Below are 18,862 nucleotides of genomic sequence, written 5' to 3' on the forward strand. Positions count from 1 at the left end.
TTCCTGGGCCGGAGCTCAGCCCCGCAGCGATCCGCTCAGGAAAACCTTTATTAGTGCTAGGAACCGTCTAAAATCCAGTCATCGGAACAAGCAGGGCGGGACGAGACCAGTACGAACGGCACACACACACCAGTTTGCCCTTAGAAAAGGTTAACGGGAAAGAAATAAAATAAAACAACCAACGGGACCTCTCTTCCCCGACAGGATGGGGACAGGGACGAGGGGATGGGGACGAGGTGCAGCCCCGGGAAGCCTGGTGCAGGACAGCTTTTGTTCCTCGGGCTGAGCCCCGAGAAGAGCAGCACTTAACACCCTGGGGGGCACAGAACTGGCCCCCCCTCTGCCTGCGAGCAGCTTTCGGCAGCACCTCTCCCTGCACGGGCACCAGCAGGAGTTACCGGGGGGAGGGACGACGTTAGTGGGGGCCTGGGGGCAGGAGGGAGCAAAAAGTGCGCGGTTTCCCTCTCCAGTTCTCTCCCTGGAGAGAAGAGGGCTGAAAGAAAACCCTGAAAGCTCAGTAAAACGTGACATTTAAAACACCCACAGCGTGGCTCCGGCGGCGGCCAGCCCCCGGGACGCTCGCCTATGTCTAAAACGGAGGGGGGGGGGAAAGACAAGATGCCTGAGGCGACCCCAGCCAGCACCACGGAGCCGCTTCGCTGCTTAGGGCCCCGGCCACGTCAGCGCAGGGTGACCCTGGTGGCCCCGGCCTTGCCCCGTCACCGGGGGGCTGGGGAGGGAGGTGACGAGGGGACAGCGCGAGCTGCCTGGCACGGAGCGAGCCCGAGGCTGGAGGTGGGGTGGGAACGGGGAGAAAAATCACCTAAAAGGGGAGCCGGGGCGCCTGGCTGGAGGCAGGGAGGATGGGGACTGCCCTCGGTGCCCACCACCTACGGCAGAGAGGAGAAACCCCTCACTGACGGGTGCTGGGAGCAACCCTCGGGGGTCCTCAGCTCTCCGGGGAAGCTGCCTTCCTCCCCCTGCCCTAAAGGTGCACCTTTCCCTGCAATTCCCACAAAAAGCAGGAGCCCAGGCCAAGGAGCAAAGCCAGAAATCAGCCTTCGCCCCGGGGTTCAGCGCTCCGGACTCGCAGCCCCACGAGCTTGGGCACCGCAGCGCCAGGAACGACAGCGCTGGGGCTGGGAGCTCAGAGCAGGGGGGGGGCTCGGCACGGGCCCTGCACCCCCGGGCACGGTTTTGGGGCCTTCTTGTGGCCGGGGGGGGGCGGGTAGGAAGCCCCCAGCTGCTCCCAAGGCCAGCGAAGGGCTGGCTGCTGGCCCCCGGCTCGGCGCCGCACCCAGAGCCCGGCCGCTGGCGGTCCCTGCCCTGGCACGGCGCCCGCTCGGTATTTTTATCCCAGGCATCTGCCTTGTTTGAAGCCGCCTGCTTTTCTTTTTTTTTTTTTTTTTTTTTCCACGGCCCACCCCTGTTCCACCCTGGCTTAGAGGTGACAGCAATAGCTGCACGCCCTGCTGCTGTGGCCTGAGCCCAGAAGGCATCCATCAGCTGCCCTAAGATGGCCCTGGGGGCCCAGCGGCTCCGAAGGCAAGAGCCACGCACACCGGACCCCTTGTTCAGGAGCATTTGAGGGGCTCAGGGCAGGACGTTCCGGTAAATGCAACCATTTTTAAGATCTCCCCTTCTTTATTCCACAGCTGCCCAAAGACGGGGAGAGCCAGGCTCCTAACATAGCTCCCTCAGGCCATTTGTTTTGTGCTCAAAGTCTGCCCTGGGCACAAAACAAGTCAAGCCCTGGGGGAAGCCTCGTTTGTTAAAAAGAAGGAATTTAAAACAAGGATTCTTAAAACAAGGATTCGGGTTTGCTACCTCCTCTCACCCTCCTCCCCGGCTAACGATGAGGCTGAAACTCACCCTTGTGCAGAAATCGGGTTCAAAGTTCAGCCAATTTTGGGGCGCTAGCGCCAGCCCCATCCCCTTTTTTGGGGGGTGGGTGGGTGACAAAGGGGATTTAATTCCCTTTGCAGAGCTGTCACTGCAGAGCCCTGGCCCTCGGAGCAGGATCCTGGAGGAACAGCTCCCGGCGGGGCTGGCCCTGGCCGCGTTGGGATGTACCGGGTGTCGCAGACAAGGAGCTGGCTCGACTCAGACGGGCTGGAGCAGTTTCTTAGCAGGCTGAAGGCAGCGAGTTGCTCTCCACCTTCAGTCCTTTGCTGGCCAGGAAGGCGTCCTGCTTGGGCTCGCGGCCCAGGAACTTCCTCAACATGTCGGAAGCGTCCAGGGAGCCGCCGGGATGCAGGATGCAGTTCCTGTAATCCATACCCACCTGCAAGGAGAGACAGAGGCGCGTGTAGGACACCCGCCCGCCCGCCGGCCTCGCTGCTCCCACCTCTCAGCCAGGGGAGGCAGCGCCCGCGGTGAGCCCGGCCCCGCGGGACGTCCCCCCTACCTTGCAGTTCATGATCCCCTCCTGCTTGAAGCGCGTGTGGAACATGTCCATGGAGTACACCTCGCTCCAGAGGTAGCCGTAGTACTGGGCATCGTAGCCTCCAGCCAAGTGGCCAAAGGTGGCCGGCATGTTTGTACCTTCGCAGCAGAGGAAGGGAAGGGAAGGGGGCGTTAACGGGAAGGGCTGCTGGAACTGCTCGTGGAAAAAGCCCTCCGGGCTGTAAATGTGTCACGGCAGGCGCTGTGTCAGCTTGCTCGCAGTGACAGGGGAAACAGGGAAGGACTTTCCAGTTATTTTCGTTTGGTTTTAGCCCTGCTCTTCCGGGAGTCAGCAAAACCCAGCCCCGCTGAGCCAGCCCGAGGCCCCAGCCTTGAAAGGGACCTGCTGTGTGAGCGGGACCCTCAGCAGAGCCCTGCGTACCTGGGGTGGCGGGGACGCCCAGCACCTCCTCGCACAGCTGGGCGAACACCTCCACGGGGTCAGCCTTCGTCTGGGTGTGCAGCGCCTGGTCCACCTTGGCCAGGACGATCTGACGCAAGTTGAACAGTCCTGTTCCGGGAGGAGGAGGCGAGCTGAGGCCTGGGGGCCCGAGGGCTCCCAGATCTCCCCACACCCGATTTCAGAACCACTTCCCCGGACCAGACCGTCCAGAAGCTCCCGCTCAGGCCACAGCTGCACCTCCTGTCACCTCACCTTTGGGCTTCCCAGATTAACAGCAAGGAGACGTGGTTCCTTCCTCCCAGCCCTCTGTCCCCACAGACAAAGCCTTTACCCTAACCATCGTGACCAGCCAGGGCGCTAAGGGTCCCCTTCCTGTCCCCAAAAGCAGGGGACACCAAGGCAAGGCTCTGTCCTTGCTGGGAACAGCGCACAGCCTTTGCTCCCCAAAACCCTTCGTCACTGGCTCCCACCTGTGTTTGCCTGCCGGGATTTAATGAGCTTCTCCAGCAGCTCGTCGGGGATGGGGTTTCCAGTTTTGTAGTGCCTGGACATGCGCAGCAGCGGCTCCTTCTCCCACACCCAGTTCTCCAGCATCTGCGACGGTGCCTCGACAAAGTCCCGCTCCACGTGCGTCCCGCTGAACATGGCAAACTCCGCCTAGGAGACGCGTCAGACCGTCAGCACAGGCAGCTCAGAGCAGGGCATCACTCAACCCCCAACAGGGAGCACAACGGAGAAAGGTAACAAACCCTTCCCCTGCCAGGCCTCACCTGAGAGCACAGCTGGTGCATGACGTGCCCGAATTCGTGGAAATAGGTCTCCACCTCATCGTGCTGCAGCAGGGAGGGCGCGTCCGGCGTGGGCTTGGTGAAGTTGGCCACCATGGCAGCCACCGAGATCTGCCGGCTGGAGTCTGGCAGGAGGCAGCCCGGCTGCAGGCCGAAGCAGGCTGCGTGCCCGTACTTCCCTTCCCTGGGCCGGGAAGAAAGAGGTGGCTGTGACGTGGATGATCCCAGGGAGCCAGCCACGAGCTCCCGGGCAGGGCACCGAGCTCTGCCCAGAGCAGCAGCCCCCGGTGGTGCCGTGACTCACGCAGACCCAGCGCTCCCAGGACAGCCCTGCCTGCGTCTGCAACCCTCCCTCCACCACAACCATGTAGTGGGGAGTGGGACATCCCCTTCTCTTCCCCAGGCGCGTGGCAGGCTCCTGTCCCACTGTCCCGTCCCTCCTCCCTCCCTTGGCTGGCCCCGGGCCTCACCGCGGGTACAGATCCAGGTAGAATTTGCCGATGGTCTCCCCGGAGGAGGCGTCCTTCACCGTGTACAGCTGGACGTCCTCGTGCCACACCTGAGCCTTCTCTTCCAGGTGGAAGGTGAGCCCCAGCAGCTCCTGGTAAATGGCCAGCAGGCCCGTGGTGACCACCTGCATGGGGAAGTACTCCTTCAGCAGATTCTGGTCCACGCTGTACTTGGTCTCCTCCACCTGGTTCATGTAGTAGCGCATGTCCCAGGCATTGATGCGGTTGTCGAACTCCAGCCCTCGCTTCTCGCACTCTTTCTTCTTCAGGTCCAGGATCACGGCCCGCTCCTTCTCCCCGAGGGGTTTCAGCTTCTGGGCCAGCTCATCTGGAAGAGCACAGAGGGAGGGTTGGGGACCAGGGGTGAGAGCAGCCCCCCAGCCCAGCGGAGCCCGCTTCTCCCCTCCGCAGCCAGGCGCCGTACCCAGGAACGTGGCCACCGTCCTGCTGCTTTTCGCCATGTTCATCTCCAGCACAAAGTCCGCGTGGGTGCTGAAGCCCAGCAGGCTGGCTTTCTGAGCCCGCAAGTCCACCAGCTCCTTGAGGATCAGGCAGTTCTCCTGCAACGTGAAGGAACAAAGCTCAGCACAAAACGGGGCGCACAAGAAAGCAAGCACGAGCCCCGGCGTGGAAATCAGCACAAGTCTCAGAACAGCCCCCTTCAGTGTCTGGTAAATTCAGAGTCTTTCACAGGACCACAGGCAGGCAACCCCTTCCCACATGTGCTGAGCAAGGCCCAGCTGTCACAGCTTGCCCTAACTCTTTATCTTCTCCCCAGCTCTGAGGACTCTACAAGCAGCAGGTCTCCGTCTCCCCGAGGATGCCATCGCCCTTCCCAGGGATCTGGGGGCACTGAGGCTTCTCTCCACAGGACGAGATCTGCCCAGGGAAAAGTCCCGCCGGGCATTCCTTCTGGCCCTGCTGGCAGGCAGCGAGGCCACCTACCTCTTTGCACCTGGAGTTGAACATTTCTTCCACCTTCCTCCTCGTCTCAGGCACGTAGCACTTCTTCAGGAGAGGGAAATAGTGCGGGTACTTCAAGGTGACCTTCAGCTTGCCGTCCTCTGTCTTCTCCAGGGAGTTGAGGAAGTCCTCGGGGAGCCCCCCTGAGAAAAGAGCACACAGCTGGCAGAGAGCCCAAGCCTCTCCCGAAATACCAGCTCTGGGCACAGAACGGGCTCTTGCTCCTTGGCCGGAGCAACCCCAGGGCTTAAATTCCTGCACAACTGCAGGAACGCTGCAGGAACACCCTCTTTTACCTCCACCCTAGAGCAGGGAACAGCCCCTGGGCGGCCTCGTCGGGCCCGAAACGGGGTGGGCTCAGCTGCAGCACGAACCAGGCCCCGAAGCCCAGGAGAAATGAGCCCGAGGGCTCCGTACCTAGCTCCTCCTTCGAGAAGGGCAAGTAGGTGGTGTCTTCGTTGAGGTTCTTGTTGAAGTCTATGCAGAGGACGCTCAGCTTTTTCTTAATAGCTTTGATTTTCTTTAAAATATAGACAAAAAGAGGAAGTCAGTCCAAATGGGAAAGTCAAGCAGCACCGTTCATGGTCCCCAGCCAGCAGCCTGCCTGCTGAGTCGCCCCCTGGTCTGCACTTGGCTTTTATTCAACTGCAACGCTGCAGAATTAACTGCACACAGGCACGGAGCTCTCGGGCTGGAACAGGCTCCCTTTGATCCCACCTGGTGGGAACGCAGCCACCTCAGCACCGTCCCGGACACCTCCTGCCGGCTCAGGAGCTGCAGGTGTTTCAGCAGCGACCTCCCCTGCCCTCACTTCATCTCGCTTTCTCTTCTATTTTTAATTCAGGCTCCTTCACTGAGCCACGATAAGAGGGAGACGCGAGGGGGACGCCCTCCGTGCTGCCCCCACGCCTGCTGCTGCAGCTTCTCCGGAGCCTCTGGCTCCCGATGTCAGCCCCGTGGCGTGACGTTATCCCCACCCAAGAGAAGGGAAAAAAGAGGGGCAGGGAGACATCACCCGGCGTGCCCAAGGTCACACGGATCAGGAGCGAGCCTCAGGCCTCTGCTCTAAGGCTACGCTGCCCCACCAGCCCTGCGAGGCGTCCTCCACACGCATTTATTTTGAGCTCTGTGGTCTCACCTCCTGCGTTTCCTCAGGGAGATGGAGCCCGTTTCTCTTGCCCAGTTTGATCAGCCTCTCCAGGTACCTCTTTGCTTCGGGCTTCAGCGAAGCGCTCTCCGCTTTCTCCTGGAAAACAAAACCCATGAGCACAAGAAGCCACGGGATGAGGTGCCCCCACACAGCTCTGCAGGAAGCTGGGGAGAGTCGTGGGCTGCAAAAGCGGCCCGGAGCAGACAGAAACACACCACGCTAAGGCTTTGGTGCATTAATTCTATCGGGCTGCTTTAAACATCTCACCTTTATGCCAGGCTAAAGCCCCTTTTGGGGCATTACCCAGCCCCTCTCTGAGCGGGGCAGGCTGGGTCACTTCTGCCTTTTTACCAAAGGAAGAATCGAGACTGTGTGTGTGTGTGGGGGGGGAGGGGGGTCACAGCCCTCAAATCCCAACCCCCCAGCTCTCACAGCCCTCAAATCCCAACCCCAAAGTTCTCCCTAAAAGCTGGAGCATACAACTATCCAATTCCAGACCCTGCGCCATTTATTTCTAAGGCCTGGGAGAAGGGAATGGGACTGCTTGTAATTCCAAGAGGCTTCTGTTCCCCGCTTGGAGGCATCCTACTCCCAAGCACGCACCTGCAGCCAGACGATCCTCTGGTACACGTCCTGCCTCATGCTCATCTCCACGTCGAACTCCGAGAGCTTCTTGTCAGCCTCGGTGCTCGCTGCGCGGATGTCTTTGCAGGGAGAGACGTGCTGGGGGAAGTCCAGCATGTTCCGGCGGACTGGAAAGAGAGCAGGAATTTCAGCAGAGGCAACGGGAGCCGCGCGATCCACAGCTGCCCACGGGTGGGAGCACACGCAGCGAAGGCGTTAATTAGGAGCTCGTCTGACAGCCCCGCAGCCTGAGCTAGCTGCCCACACGAGGGGAGAGCGAGGGAGCTGCCGCCCTCAGGCAAACCTGGAGCCACCCTCGCGGAGCCCGCGCCCCCCTCGCTCGCTGCCCTTGCTGCTGCCCAGCGACCTCCCTCTGCGCTCTGTCTCCTGCACGAAACCTGCATGAATTTCATGCGCGTGGGGCCCCGACTCTCTCGCTGCTACCAACTGCCTGGAGGAGCACAAGGCTTTCACAGCGGCGGGCGCGCAGACAGCACCGCTGTGTCTCCATCCCTCAGGGAACCAGGGCACGCCCTCACCGCAGCCGCCTCTCAGACGCCGCCGTGCCCCAGGTGAGCTCTGCCCCGGCCGATTTCATCTTGGAAGTGAGCGGAGGGAAACGCTCCCTGCCTCCAGGCCTCGAGCAAGACAACCGCAGCAGGAAGGCGCCGCCCTGCGGGCACCAGCTCCCTCCACGCAGGAGGGGAGCGGGCGTCAGGTAACTGAAGCCCGCATCACTGACCGAAAAACCATCACGTTGCTGTACACGCAACCCCTAAACTGACAGCAGCGTTCAGACAGACGAGAGGCAGATATTTATCCACCGCCTTAGGGAAGGAGTTGGAGAAAAGCTGGAGATTTCTCAGATTTCTGCCAATGCACGACTCCTTCCTGCTAACGCACTCGGACGTAAAAAGGAGCAGGCAGCCTTGAAAACCCAGCTGGAGCCCCGCAGACCTTCCTGCTGCCAAAGCAGCGGCGCTGCCAAGGCGCTGGCCTCATTTTAGATTCACGTTTCTGTTCCAGATCTCTTTTTTTTTTTTTTTTTATTTGTACTCGTATCTAGCTGCGTAAACATTAACTGGAAGGAAAACACACCGCCGAGAGCGAGGGATTCACGGGGAGACAGAAAGAGATGACAGCACGGAGCCCCCCCCTCCCAAAAAAAGGTGCAAAAAAAACCCCATTATTAAGACGCAGATTTCCAGAAAGCCAGCGCGTCTTCTCCGGATACGTACCCGTGTACTCCACCTCCACGTCGGCCAGGGCCTTGAGGGTGTTCTCGTAGGACACCTCTCCCCGCTCCTGGGCGCCCACGCGGTCGTACACCACCTTGGTCCTCTCGGTGAGCTCGGCGGCCATGCGCTCGATCTGCTCGGCGCTCAGGTCCCAGCGCAGCTGCTCGGCCACCAGCCGCGGGGCCTGGCTGTCCACCACGCTGCCTGGGGAAGCGCAGAGAGACCCCCGCCCGGTGACACGGCCGCCCGCCAGGACAGCCACCCGCGGCCCGGGACGAGAGCTGGGAGCAGGCCGGGCACGGAGACGGTGCCGGCAGCTTCCCCGGGGGGGGGGGGGGGGGGGGCGGGGAGATCCCGGGGGGCACCGGTGACCCTCCCGGTTAGGAGGGCTCGGTGGAAACCTGCCGCCTGCCCCGCTGGGACCGGGGGGTTGGGGGTGGCTGGAGCACGGCAGGGAGCCCCTGTCCTCATCGGGACCCCCCCGTCCTCACCGGGATGCCCCTCCTTGACCTCACCGGGCTCCCCACCCCGTCCTCACCAGGACTCCCGTCCCTCGCTGAGGCCCTCCCCAGCCTCCCCCCGTCCTTACCAACTCCCCCTCCCCGTCTTTACCGGGACCCCCCCGTCCATACCGGGCTCCCTCCCCTGTCCTTACCGGGACCCCCTGCCCGTCCTTCCCAGGACCCCCCCAGCCTCACCGGGACACCCCCCCCGTCCTTACCGGGAACCCCCCCGAGCCTCACCGGGACCCCCCTGTCCTTACCGGGACCCCCCGGGACCTCCCCCCGACCTCACCGGGACCCTCCCGCCCATACCGGACCCCCCCCCTCACACCCTGTCCTTACTGGGGACCCCCCCCCCCGGCCTTACCGGGACCCCCCCGGTGCCCCCAGCCCCGGTGCCCCCCGCCAGCCCCCGGCCCCAGCCCCCCGGCCCCGTGCCGTTACCGGTGGGGGGCGCCATGCCGCGCTCCGGGACCCCGCTGCCGCCGCCGAGGCCGCGAGGAGGCCGCGAGGAGGCCGGGCCGGCCCCGCGCACCGAGCATGTGCCGCGGGCAGCGAGACGGGCGGGGGGGGGGGGGGGGGGGCAGAGCGGCCGCGCCAGGGGCATGCTGGGATCGCGGAGGACCGCGCCGCTCCCCCCCGGTCGTTTCTCCCCTCTCCGGGACGGGAGAACGGACGGGGAAAGGCCCCGACCCCACCCCCACCCCCCTCGGCCTCGCCCGGCCGCCAGCAGCGAGGCCTCGGCCCGGTGAGGCCGCCCGCCCGTTCCCATGGCGACAACACCCCCCCCCCAGTCTCTATGGTCAACCAGCAGGGAAAGAGCGGCGCCCCCACTTCCGGCCTCCAGCCCGTCCTAGCAGCTCCGCGCACCGCGCATGCGCAGCGCCCTCCGTGCTGGCGGGCGGGCTGGGGGGGGGGCGGAGGCGCATGCGCAGTGCTGCGCCCGCCCTGGCCGAGGCGAGCGGCGCGGGGCCGGTGAGTGGGGGCGGGGCGGGGCCGGGGCCTCCGCTACCGGCACCGGGACCGGGACCGGGCCCGCAGCCAGGCCGCTACGGGGCGGGGAGGCCCCGGCCTGGGCCTCCAGCGGACCCCGGGGCCGCTGTGGGCCCGCTGCCCGGTCCTTTTAGGCCGCCCCGGGGTGGGAGGGGGGCGGCGGCCGTGCCGGTAGCGCTGCCTTCGCCTCCCGTTACCGGCCGCGGCCTGGGCCCGGGAGGGGGGAGGGCGGCCCCGGCCCCGGCCCCGGCCCCGGCCCCGGCCCCGGCCCCGGCCCCGCCGCCGCCGCCGCCGCCGCCGCCGCCGCCGCCCGGTCACGCAGCTCCGTTCCCCGCAGGGTGAGAGCCGCGAGGAGGCACCGAGCGCCCCCCGGGATGGCGGAGCAGAAGCGCCTGGCCTACGCCATCGTCCGGTTCCTGCACGAGCAGCTGCGGAGCGGGGGGCTGAGCCCCGACGCGCAGGAGAGCCTGGAAGGTCGGTTTGGGGGGGGGGGTGCCCGCGCCCTCCGCCCGGGGCTGGCACCTGGGGAAATCGGGGGGCTCGGTGGCTGCCCCCGGGCGCTTGGGTCACCGCCCCCTGCCTTGTCCTCTCCCGAACGTCACAGCTTGCTCCGGGTTTGGAAGGAGTTTTTCCTCTTGGAGAGGTATCCGGGGCACTAGGGGTGCTGGTTCCTTGTCTGATCCCTTGTCGCCTCCTGCGAAAGAGGGTTAGCTTGAGGAAGGAACGCGCCTGGGATCAAAAGCCTCCCTGAGCCCGGGTTCGAGGCCTAGAAAGTTTTATTTTAAGTGGGGAGGAGTCAGGAGTCTCGCAGCATGGTGTAAAATAAGAACTCTGGGGCTGTAAGGAGGCGTCTTATACTCGCAGGGCGCTTTCCGGTTCTGCTGTCAAAATGCTTTTCCCCAGCACGACCGGGAGAACTTACACAGGTATTTCTCAGAGGGCTTCTTTCACTGGTAACGAGAGCGCGCTGATCCTAAAAGATCTCCTTAAGGAGCTTATGCTTTAGTCTTTGGCCTTTACGATCACCCCCCTGGCACACAGAGAGCACGGGCGCGTCCGCAGAAAGCGGTGGGCGCATTCCTGGGCGAGGCGGGGACGGAGACAGGGCAGGAGGAGGGCGTTGGCTGGCAGGGGTTTATTCCTGGTGCTCTCAGACCGTAAAGTATGGCCCAAGAGTTCTGTGACACCGGGCTCTGCTCCGCTGCTGGATTCCCCTGTCCGGGCTGGGAACGGGTTCCTGTCCTGGTGGGGCAGGAGGTGGGGGCAGCTTCGGGAGCGCTAGCGAAGCCCTGGCTCTGCTAACTTCCAGCCCAGCACCTCCTCTGAAGGTGCCGACGGGATGGGAGTCGTGGCTGATGCCTTCTAGGAGCTTCCTGCCGAAGTTCGCCCAGCTCCAGGGTTTGGGCACGGCACCACGGAGCGTGGCAGGCCTGCTCCAGCCGGAGCACCCGTTCTGACAGCTCTGCAGAAGGCCTGTGAAGGTGCTGAGCCCGCCGTGGTCAGGGCGTGAAACCGGAGCAGGAGCCTGGAGCTGCCTTCTGGTGCCGGACTCGATGCAGGGGAGCAGCGTGGCTCAGTCGGTCCGTGCTCAGCTTTTAGTCCCGCTGCAGATTCCTTCTGAGTTCGGGCCGGGCACAGAGCTGTGCTGGGGCAAGCTGAGGTCGTGGTAAAAGCAAACCTTTATCCAGCCGTGCTAGGTGACGGTGAGCTGCAGTGCCAGGAACTCAAAAAGCGCTGCAGAGAATCTGAGGATTCGGGTCTCGGTCTGGTGTGTGGCAGTACGTGGGCTGTGGGTTTTTCTTTTCTTTTTTTTTTTTTTGCTGGTATTTTCAACTGCAAGGAATTCAGGCGCTGTGGAAGAGGGCTGCGTAGACAGAATGGGGAGAGCTAATGACCTGATTCTTCCTGTCCAGTGGCGATCCAGTGCCTGGAGACAGCTTTTGGGGTCTCCCTGGACGACCAAGACCTAGCTGTGTCCCAGACTCTTCCTGAAATATTTGAAGCTGCTGTAGGAAAGGTGAGCAAATACCCGAAACGCGCGCTGACTTTCAGTTCAGGCAGCCCAAGCGATGAGCTCCGCCTGATTTCTGCGGCGCTGCTGCCCCCTCGGAGGCGTGTGGGAGGGAAATGGTTTGGGCTTGACGAGCCCGGTGCTCGGGGAGGGGGAGGCTGGGTTCTGCTCCGTGGGAGTCCTCATCTCGGCACAGCGCTCTCCCTTTCCTTGTAAGGAGCCTGAGCACACCAGAACGAACTCGGAGCCCGTCACCCCCTCTGAAGATGACATAGCCGAAGCCGAAAGGCTCAAGACTGAAGGTAGCCGCCTCTAGAGCCGGGCGTAACGAGGTGTAAACGGGGATGGGGAGGAAGGCTTCATTCGCTCCGCACCACGGGACCGCGCGGAACGGGAAGCAAGCAGGGGGGGGTCGAGCCTTTGTTCCTGCTCGTTCCTCCACGCCTGTGTGGGTTTGGCATAATTCAGCTGCCGCAGGACCTGGGCAGACAGCTGGGTCAGCAGTTCCTTTTGCGTGCTGACAGGCCCGCGCTGTGTGGAACACGGCGTCTTTCCTGCCGAGGTCTCCGCGTGTTGCCTCTCCTGTGCCACGCAGGAGAGCGTGAATAGCGAAGCGCAGCGGAGAACTGCCTCTGAGCCGGTGCACCGCAGCGCTTCTCGGAGTACGTGTAGCTCTGGGGAGGCCTCTGAGGTGGGAGAGCAGCTGAAGAAGCGCAGAGGAGCTTGCAGGATCCCTACTGAAAGGGCGGTGCAGGACACAGATCCCCTGCCTCACACTCGCGTGCAGTTTGATCAGCAAGAGGTGCAAGCTGCTGGCTTCTCTCTCGCTCCGTTTTCTCCACTAGAACGGAGATCCAGGCCTGTTGCTTTTGTTTGTCCCCAGTTTTAACTTGCTGACGAGCCTTTTCTCCACCTCTTTAGGAAACGAACAAATGAAGGCAGAAAACTTTGAAGCTGCTGTGTCTTTCTATGGAAAAGCGATTGAGTTGAATCCATCCAATGCCGTCTACTTCTGCAACAGGTACCGACCTCTGTCTCCAGCCCTGTACGCCTGTGGTTTTGGTCCTTACTTCTTACCTAGGACTCTTGCTTGGTCAAAATCCCACATTCTCATTGTTCTGTTCCTTGCTCTTTGTGATTATTTTCTCTTTCCAAGCTCAGTGACACACTTCCCTGTGCCTCTTGCCAGCTCTGTGCCCTGGCATCTCTAGATAGGATGTGGGTGTGGAAACAAACTCTGTCAGGCATTGGAGGAGATACAAGGATGCCAAGAAATACTGTCTGCTTTCATACAATTAACTCCTTAAGGAAGATAAAGGGCCCAGGTTTGAGAGGCTGGGTCGATAATAAACAAAAGAGTGAAGTGAGACGAGTTGAAGGCTTGGTGTTGAGAATTTTGTACGTGTTGAGAGTTACACGTGTGCAAAATAGGCATGCAGGTGACCTTCCTAATTTTCAGTGGTGTTCTGAGCAGAAGTACGTGAAAACTGGTGGAAAAACAATTGAATTAAAATGGCTTTGAGTCAGGGTTTGATTTAGTTCTCTGCTTGAGCAGAACAGGGAGCCGAGGTTTTAGCTACCTGCTTGTCGTGAGCACAGGCCTGCAGCTGGCTACGTGAATAACTCGTGTGCACGCATGCCAGCGAGGTGGTGAGTTACTTCTTGGGAGCTCGTTTTAGCTGCCTGAGGGTCATCCAGCGAGGTGCTGGGCGGGTGTCCTGGCGCCAGTAAGAGGTGTAAGACTGAGGCTTGAGCGAGCTTGGTAAGAGGAGAACTGATTTTGAAACTTTATGTGGAGATTGTCAGGAAATGGATGAAACGGTCGTTGGGGCTAGGAAATCGAGGCATAAGGGAAGCTGAGGGAATGGTGTGAGCTAGCGAGTGAAAAACTTCCCTGCCTCCCTCCTCTTGGAAAGGCCGTGAGGAGGAGAAAGCCCGGATTTGTTTGCAGGAGGAGCAGAGCACGGAGCTGGGTGTTTGGATAGCACCCTGCTCACGTAGGTACGGCCTGGATTTGTGTCAAGTTTACACTTGACTTTGCAGCAGGACACCACAGGGAGGGAGCAGGGGTGACCTCGATCAGCACAGTCGAGCTGGTAAGTGTTTTCTGCACATCTTTCTCCATTCTCTCCAGAGCTGCTGCGTACAGTAAGTTAGGAAATTATGCTGGAGCAGTCCGAGACTGTGAACGAGCTATAGGCATCGATCCAAACTACAGCAAGGCGTATGGCAGAATGGGGTAAGTAAGGGAGCTTCTGGCGCCAGAATTCTAATCTCAAAGTGCCTGGTGGCACTGATACCATCAGCCGTGCTCTGCCCTGGAGTGCCGTGCAAAAACACCCAGGGCTTCACCTCGGCTGGGGGTGGAGGAAGTCTGCGAGTGCTCATCTACCTCTGTAACTTTTTCTTCTGTTTCCACTTCAACAGCTTGGCCCTCTCCAGTTTAAATAAACACACAGAAGCTGTTGTTTACTACAAAAAAGCCCTAGAGCTCGATCCAGACAACGACACATACAAATCAAACCTTAAAATAGCCGAACAGAAGATGAAGGAGACTCCAAGTCCAGTAAGTTCTGAGGCTAACGCTTGCTGTATGTGGGTAAGATTAGAAAATTTCTTCATTATGCTACTGTAAGTGCTAGCAGGCGCTGTCTGGCAGAGGCTTGATGATCTGGGTTGTGTTTAGAATACAAATCTTGCATGCGGGCGGAGGGGAGACGGTTAATGAGCGCTGCCGTGAACATTTCCACTAAAATCCAGAGAGAGTAACTGCTCTGCTCGAGCACAGTCACCTTGGGCTTATTTGAGAGAGCTGGGAAATGAGACTGATTAGAAGGAGCGTTTGCAAACAGCATTTTTTGCCTTAAGCACCTTTCTTAATTAAAGCCACTGCTCCTAAAATCCAGATATTTTTTTTTCTAGTGACCTGTTAGCAATACCGAAAGGACTTTTTAGTTTTTTTCTTTTTTTTTTCCTTCCACAAGTGTTTTTTTTTTTTTTTTCATATGAAAAGAATCCTGGCGGTTTTCTAGTCACAAAGCCAGTAACTGCCCTGCTGACGTGCTCAGGACCGTGTTAATTCTCCATTTTGAAGGGGCTTTCAGTCTTCTAAAGACTTCTCCAGCCCAAAGGTGACCGAGTGGATGTGTTTAACTCGGCAGGCGCGATGGGGTCGAGCAGTCCAGCACTGGCATGCCTCAGCTGGTGAGAGAGGTGCCCGGTGAATCACGCGGTGCCGTTATTGCTGCCGCCAGCACGTGTCCCCTGCCTCCCTTAGCGAGCCTCGCCCCCAGGCTCTGACCTTAGTTGTGGTTTAAGGACCAGGTGCTGATAACGCTGAAGAACTGAAGTAACGCTCGTTTCAACGTGCTGTTTGTTGCATCGGAAGGCGAGAGGATGTCATCACCTGTGTGTGGTGTCTTTCTTCTTACAGACCGGAGGTCCCGGAGGATTTGATTTAGCTGGCTTGCTGAACAACCCTGGCTTCATGAGCATGGTAAATCTGGACAGGTCACAGCCAGGCTGTGTCTGGGCTGTGCAGTTCTCTGTTCAGGGTGAGATGTGTCAGTACACGGCTTGGGGAGTTCCTGTGTCTCGGTAGCAGATTTGTTTTCACTCCATTTCTTCGCTTTGGTGTCGCTGCGAGGAAGCTGTGCTTGTATTTTTCACTGAAGTCAAATAAAGAGCCAGTGACTTACTCACGGGCTTCATATGCTGGCTGTGGAAAGGGTGCCTGTTCTGCATTACCAGCCTTGTCGTGCGTGTGGTGCTGTGCTTCTCTTTGCTATTTTTGTCCTATTGATCCGTTTCCAAGTATTTCTGTCTTCACTTTGTTCCTAGTTGAATGGCACAACATCTGCATATTTACCCAGGCATTTCTGACTAAATAGGGTGTCCTTTTTTTTGTCCCCCTCTTTAAATAGGCATCTAACCTAATGAACAACCCACAAGTACAACAGCTGTAAGTTTGATCCCGTCTTCTGTTTCCTCTGAGACGCTCGTTTGAAGCTCTGGGGGGAGGGAGCGGGTACCAGAAGCGTGGAGGGCAGCCTCGGGGCAGCCTGCTCTCCTCAGCTAACACGTGTTTGGAGAGCTCTGGCCTTGTTGAAGAGGAGCCTCGAAGGGAGGCAGGATAGATCGAGGCACTGGAATTGCCTTTGGGAAGTTGGAGTCGGTTTGGCTTGGCTCGGTATTTATGTGGTCTGGGGAAAGGATTTCGCATCCCCGACTCGGTTGGGAGGATATTTCCATCCTTTGTGCTGCAGAGCCATGAGGATCAATTCGCAGTGTTTGTCAGCTGCTTCGACAATACAAATCCGTAAAATTAGTAAGGCTCGTGCCTCACCTGACCGTGCTTTCAGAGCACAGGTAGTCAGTGAGTCAGAGACCTCCACGAGATCGTCCTTTGGTTACTGTTAGAGGCCACCTGGTTGAAGGGCTGCGTGTCTGCTGCCACTTCCATTCGGTTCTTCTGCTCCTTCCACTGCTGTTGCCAGCTGAGGTTCAGAGCAAGCAAATTACCCTGGGTGAGGAAGGGCAGTGTTTTAATCAGACGTAGCACAGGGCTTGCAGAAAGAGGGGGGAATATCTGGGGGTACGGTAGCTGACACTGTTAGAAATATTCCTGTGTATTGTGCAGTTTAATGTTACAGTTGCTCTTCTGCAGTTAATGAATAAAGAGTTGTTGCAGAAGATTCCCTCACAGATAACTCCATAATCTGTGTTCCCGTTAGGCTGACGTTCCCTTCCTTGTGTAAAACAACCAATTCCTGTGTTTTGTTTCGTTTTCTGAGCGATGACTCTTGTTTCCACAGCATGTCTGGGATGATTTCTGGTGGCCATAACCCCATGGGAGCAGCAGGCACCAGCCCCTCCACGAATGATCTCGCCAGCCTCATACAAGCGTGAGTAGGGAGCTGGGTCGTTCCCAGTAAATTAATAAACGGATTTCAGGTTTTCTGACCAAAAGTGAAAGCTTAAGTTAACAGCTGGGGAAAGGTTAAACGCTGGGTGAAGCCCTGCCTCTTGGTAACGCGAGCTGCCTGTTGGAGCCGGGTTTTGACAGTCAGCTGTGAAGAATTTCCTCGCAGCACCGACACAACCGCTGCTTGTTCTCCTGCAGGGGCCAGCAGTTTGCGCAGCAGATGCAGCAGCAGAACCCCGAGCTAATAGAGCAGCTACGAAGCCAGATCAGGAGTCGAACTCCAAGTGCCAGTAACGAAGATCAGCAGGAATGAGCATTCCAGGTGAGGTTGCAGCCAGGAGTGCCGCTGTACCGTGGCCGGCTTAGCGGGGAGGATTTCAGTATTTTGCTGCGAAACTTCATGCCTAAATTAACAGTTTGGTGTCTCCCCTCCCCTCTGTATAGACTGGGTTCTCTGTGTCAGTACTGCTGGTGCCGTGCCTCAGAGGCACAATGCTTAGCCCTGGGGAGCGATAAGAGCTCCCCTCGCGCGTTGTGTGACTGACAAATGAGTTTCGTTACCTAGCGTTCACGGTCGTTAAAGGGACGCTTTATTTTTCGCCAAAATTGAATTTGCGAATGTCTTGTCTCCCTGTCTCTGCAGCGCAGTCCGTGGGAACTATGTTCTTTGCTTTAAAAACTGGAAGCCATGTGCGTGTTGCCATTTCTTGAGTCGGAAGTGTCCAAGAGGGGGAAAAAATGGAAAAAAAAAACACAAAATACTTTATATGACCTGCATGTTAAAGACAGATTCACGCTTTCTTTCCCTAGTCTTCATCCCTGCTCCTCCCCCTCAGCCTTTCCATTCATTTTTTCTTCTGGAAGACCCAGCGAGCTGAACACAAACCAGCATCAACAGCCTTTCTAAAGAGACTCGGAAAATTACCTACACTGTTACATTTCTATGTTCTTTGCTACATGGGAATTTTTTAACCCGTTTTTGAAGAACGATGCACTCTTCACTACAGGATGTCTTCACTCTCCTGCCCACGTGCCACTTCAAAGAAGTGTTCCAGGCCCGCCCCGTCCTGCCCCCCGTAACCTTCGTGCCAGCTGCGAGCTGGCAGCGTTCGAACGCTCTGGAGATCCCTGGATCTCGGGGTCTCCAGGAGCAGGGTTTCTGTTGATTAGATTCGCTGCGTTTCTCATTCAGGTCCGCAGCAGCATCGCCAGGGTTGTTAATAGGTGGGGTTTGGCGATCGCCTCCCCAAGGTTAGCGTTAATGTGTCGGGGGGGTTGGGACTACTTGGAGCAAGCGTTTCCAGACACACTTCTGGGGGCTCGTCCCCAGGCCTGGCAAAACTTGTCTAGTGTTTAGTAATTATGGTTATGTTGTCGGAATGATCCAATCTGTGAACTAGTCGGGTGGACAGTAAGAAAGATATAATGTTTTCGGTGTTTAAAAGGTTTCTCTCCTGCTTTTTAATTTGTCTTTTATGCATGTAAGTAATCAACCTGGTCGACTGTGCTGATGGTAGGAATAGAGGGCGCGTGAGTAGAGAGCAGAAGGAATAAAAACGCTCCTGGGGCAGCACGGTTTCAACGCAGGGGCCTGGCAAAGAGCGATTCTGCCCCCGCAGGTCGCGGGTGGGACGAGGGGAATGGCTCCGGTGGCTGACGGGAGCGACCCGCAGCCTTCCACCCTCGGGACCTCCCCGTTGTCCTTCCCAGGGCAAGCGGGAGGCTGTGGCAAGTTCCCCTAGGAGTCACTAGTTGAGGCTGGGGGTTTTTGTATCGACCTCAGGACTGTTTTTAGGGTTGGTCACTCGGTCGTGGTGGGGAAGGCGTGTTCCTGGCCTCAGGAAGCATCTGGCTGGGAGGCGGGCGAGCGTGAGGTGGAAAACGCCCCTTCAGGAGACCCGGTGGTATGGATGAGCAGGTGTATCTGACGATTAATATCAAGAAAAGGATGATTTGTAAATGCTCCATAAATACGTGGTTAATGTAACTTGTGAAGAATAAAATATTTGGACACTTGCTTTGCGATCCCTCTTGACCCCGTGAGTGAAGCAAGACCTGGGGCTGGGCCCGTTTCCGAGGCTGCTGCCTGCGGAGGTTTCTGTGTGGGGTCAGAGCCTCCTCGGTGTCCTGACGGCTGTGAGGCACCACCTGGGTGTGTTTTATCCGCCTCGTCCAGGCTTTTTTGTTCCTTTCCTGCTGAAACACGGCGCTGTATTCATGCAGCACAGCGGAGATGGGCTGCTTCTTTCCCCAGCTGCCCCCTCTTCCTTTTAAGTGCTAACTGAGTGTTGGGACCAAGCAAAAGGAGAAG

General features: G+C 58.8%; 2 protein-coding genes across 3 annotated transcripts; one reads left to right on the plus strand and one right to left on the minus strand.

Annotated features, from left to right (window-relative positions):
• Positions 1 to 33: 33 nt before the first annotated feature.
• THOP1 (thimet oligopeptidase 1) lies at positions 34 to 9,373 on the minus strand. Its single transcript, XM_035571368.2, has 13 exons — positions 9,068 to 9,373; positions 8,121 to 8,324; positions 6,862 to 7,010; positions 6,247 to 6,354; positions 5,526 to 5,628; positions 5,091 to 5,251; positions 4,570 to 4,705; positions 4,107 to 4,473; positions 3,619 to 3,820; positions 3,319 to 3,505; positions 2,828 to 2,956; positions 2,408 to 2,544; positions 34 to 2,284 (listed from the first exon to the last, which is right to left on the minus strand). Exons 1-13 carry the CDS (start codon positions 9,228 to 9,230, stop codon positions 2,126 to 2,128), a joined length of 2,205 nt encoding a protein of 734 aa, XP_035427261.1. The 5' UTR covers positions 9,231 to 9,373; the 3' UTR covers positions 34 to 2,125.
• Positions 9,374 to 9,510: 137 nt separating this feature from the next.
• On the plus strand, positions 9,511 to 18,567 carry SGTA (small glutamine rich tetratricopeptide repeat co-chaperone alpha). Of its 2 annotated transcripts, none has more exons than XM_035571369.2 (12): positions 9,511 to 9,598; positions 9,954 to 10,090; positions 11,530 to 11,633; positions 11,845 to 11,929; positions 12,549 to 12,648; positions 13,762 to 13,866; positions 14,055 to 14,193; positions 15,061 to 15,123; positions 15,551 to 15,588; positions 16,442 to 16,531; positions 16,750 to 16,873; positions 17,195 to 18,567. In XM_035571369.2, exons 2-11 carry the CDS (start codon positions 9,991 to 9,993, stop codon positions 16,862 to 16,864), a joined length of 939 nt encoding a protein of 312 aa, XP_035427262.1. In that variant the 5' UTR covers positions 9,511 to 9,598; positions 9,954 to 9,990; the 3' UTR covers positions 16,865 to 16,873; positions 17,195 to 18,567. The 2 variants fall into 2 exon arrangements, with proteins under 2 accessions (XP_035427262.1, XP_035427263.1); XM_035571370.2 differs by having other exon boundaries at positions 17,362 to 18,567.
• The last annotated feature ends 295 nt before the right edge of the window (positions 18,568 to 18,862 follow it).

The sequence above is a fragment of the Cygnus atratus genome, chromosome 26 (genome assembly GCF_013377495.2).
Source record: "Cygnus atratus isolate AKBS03 ecotype Queensland, Australia chromosome 26, CAtr_DNAZoo_HiC_assembly, whole genome shotgun sequence".
In the NCBI taxonomy this organism is placed as follows: Eukaryota; Metazoa; Chordata; class Aves; order Anseriformes; family Anatidae; genus Cygnus; species Cygnus atratus.

Excerpts from the sequence above, each read along its gene's own strand:
- THOP1 (XM_035571368.2), bottom strand. The coding sequence starts at position 9,230 with ATGCCCCTGGCGCGGCCGCTCTGCCCCCCCCCCCCCCCCCCCGCCCGT. Across the intron at positions 7,011-8,120 it reads CGTGGAGGTGGAGTACACGG|TCCGCCGGAACATGCTGGAC; the intron begins GTACGTATCCGG and ends CTCTCTTTCCAG. Across the intron at positions 4,474-4,569 it reads GACGGTGGCCACGTTCCTGG|ATGAGCTGGCCCAGAAGCTG; the intron begins GTACGGCGCCTG and ends GTGCTCTTCCAG.
- SGTA (XM_035571369.2), top strand. The coding sequence starts at position 9,991 with ATGGCGGAGCAGAAGCGCCTGGCCTACGCCATCGTCCGGTTCCTGCAC. Across the intron at positions 10,091-11,529 it reads CGCGCAGGAGAGCCTGGAAG|TGGCGATCCAGTGCCTGGAG; the intron begins GTCGGTTTGGGG and ends CTTCCTGTCCAG. Across the intron at positions 15,124-15,550 it reads ACCCTGGCTTCATGAGCATG|GCATCTAACCTAATGAACAA; the intron begins GTAAATCTGGAC and ends CTCTTTAAATAG.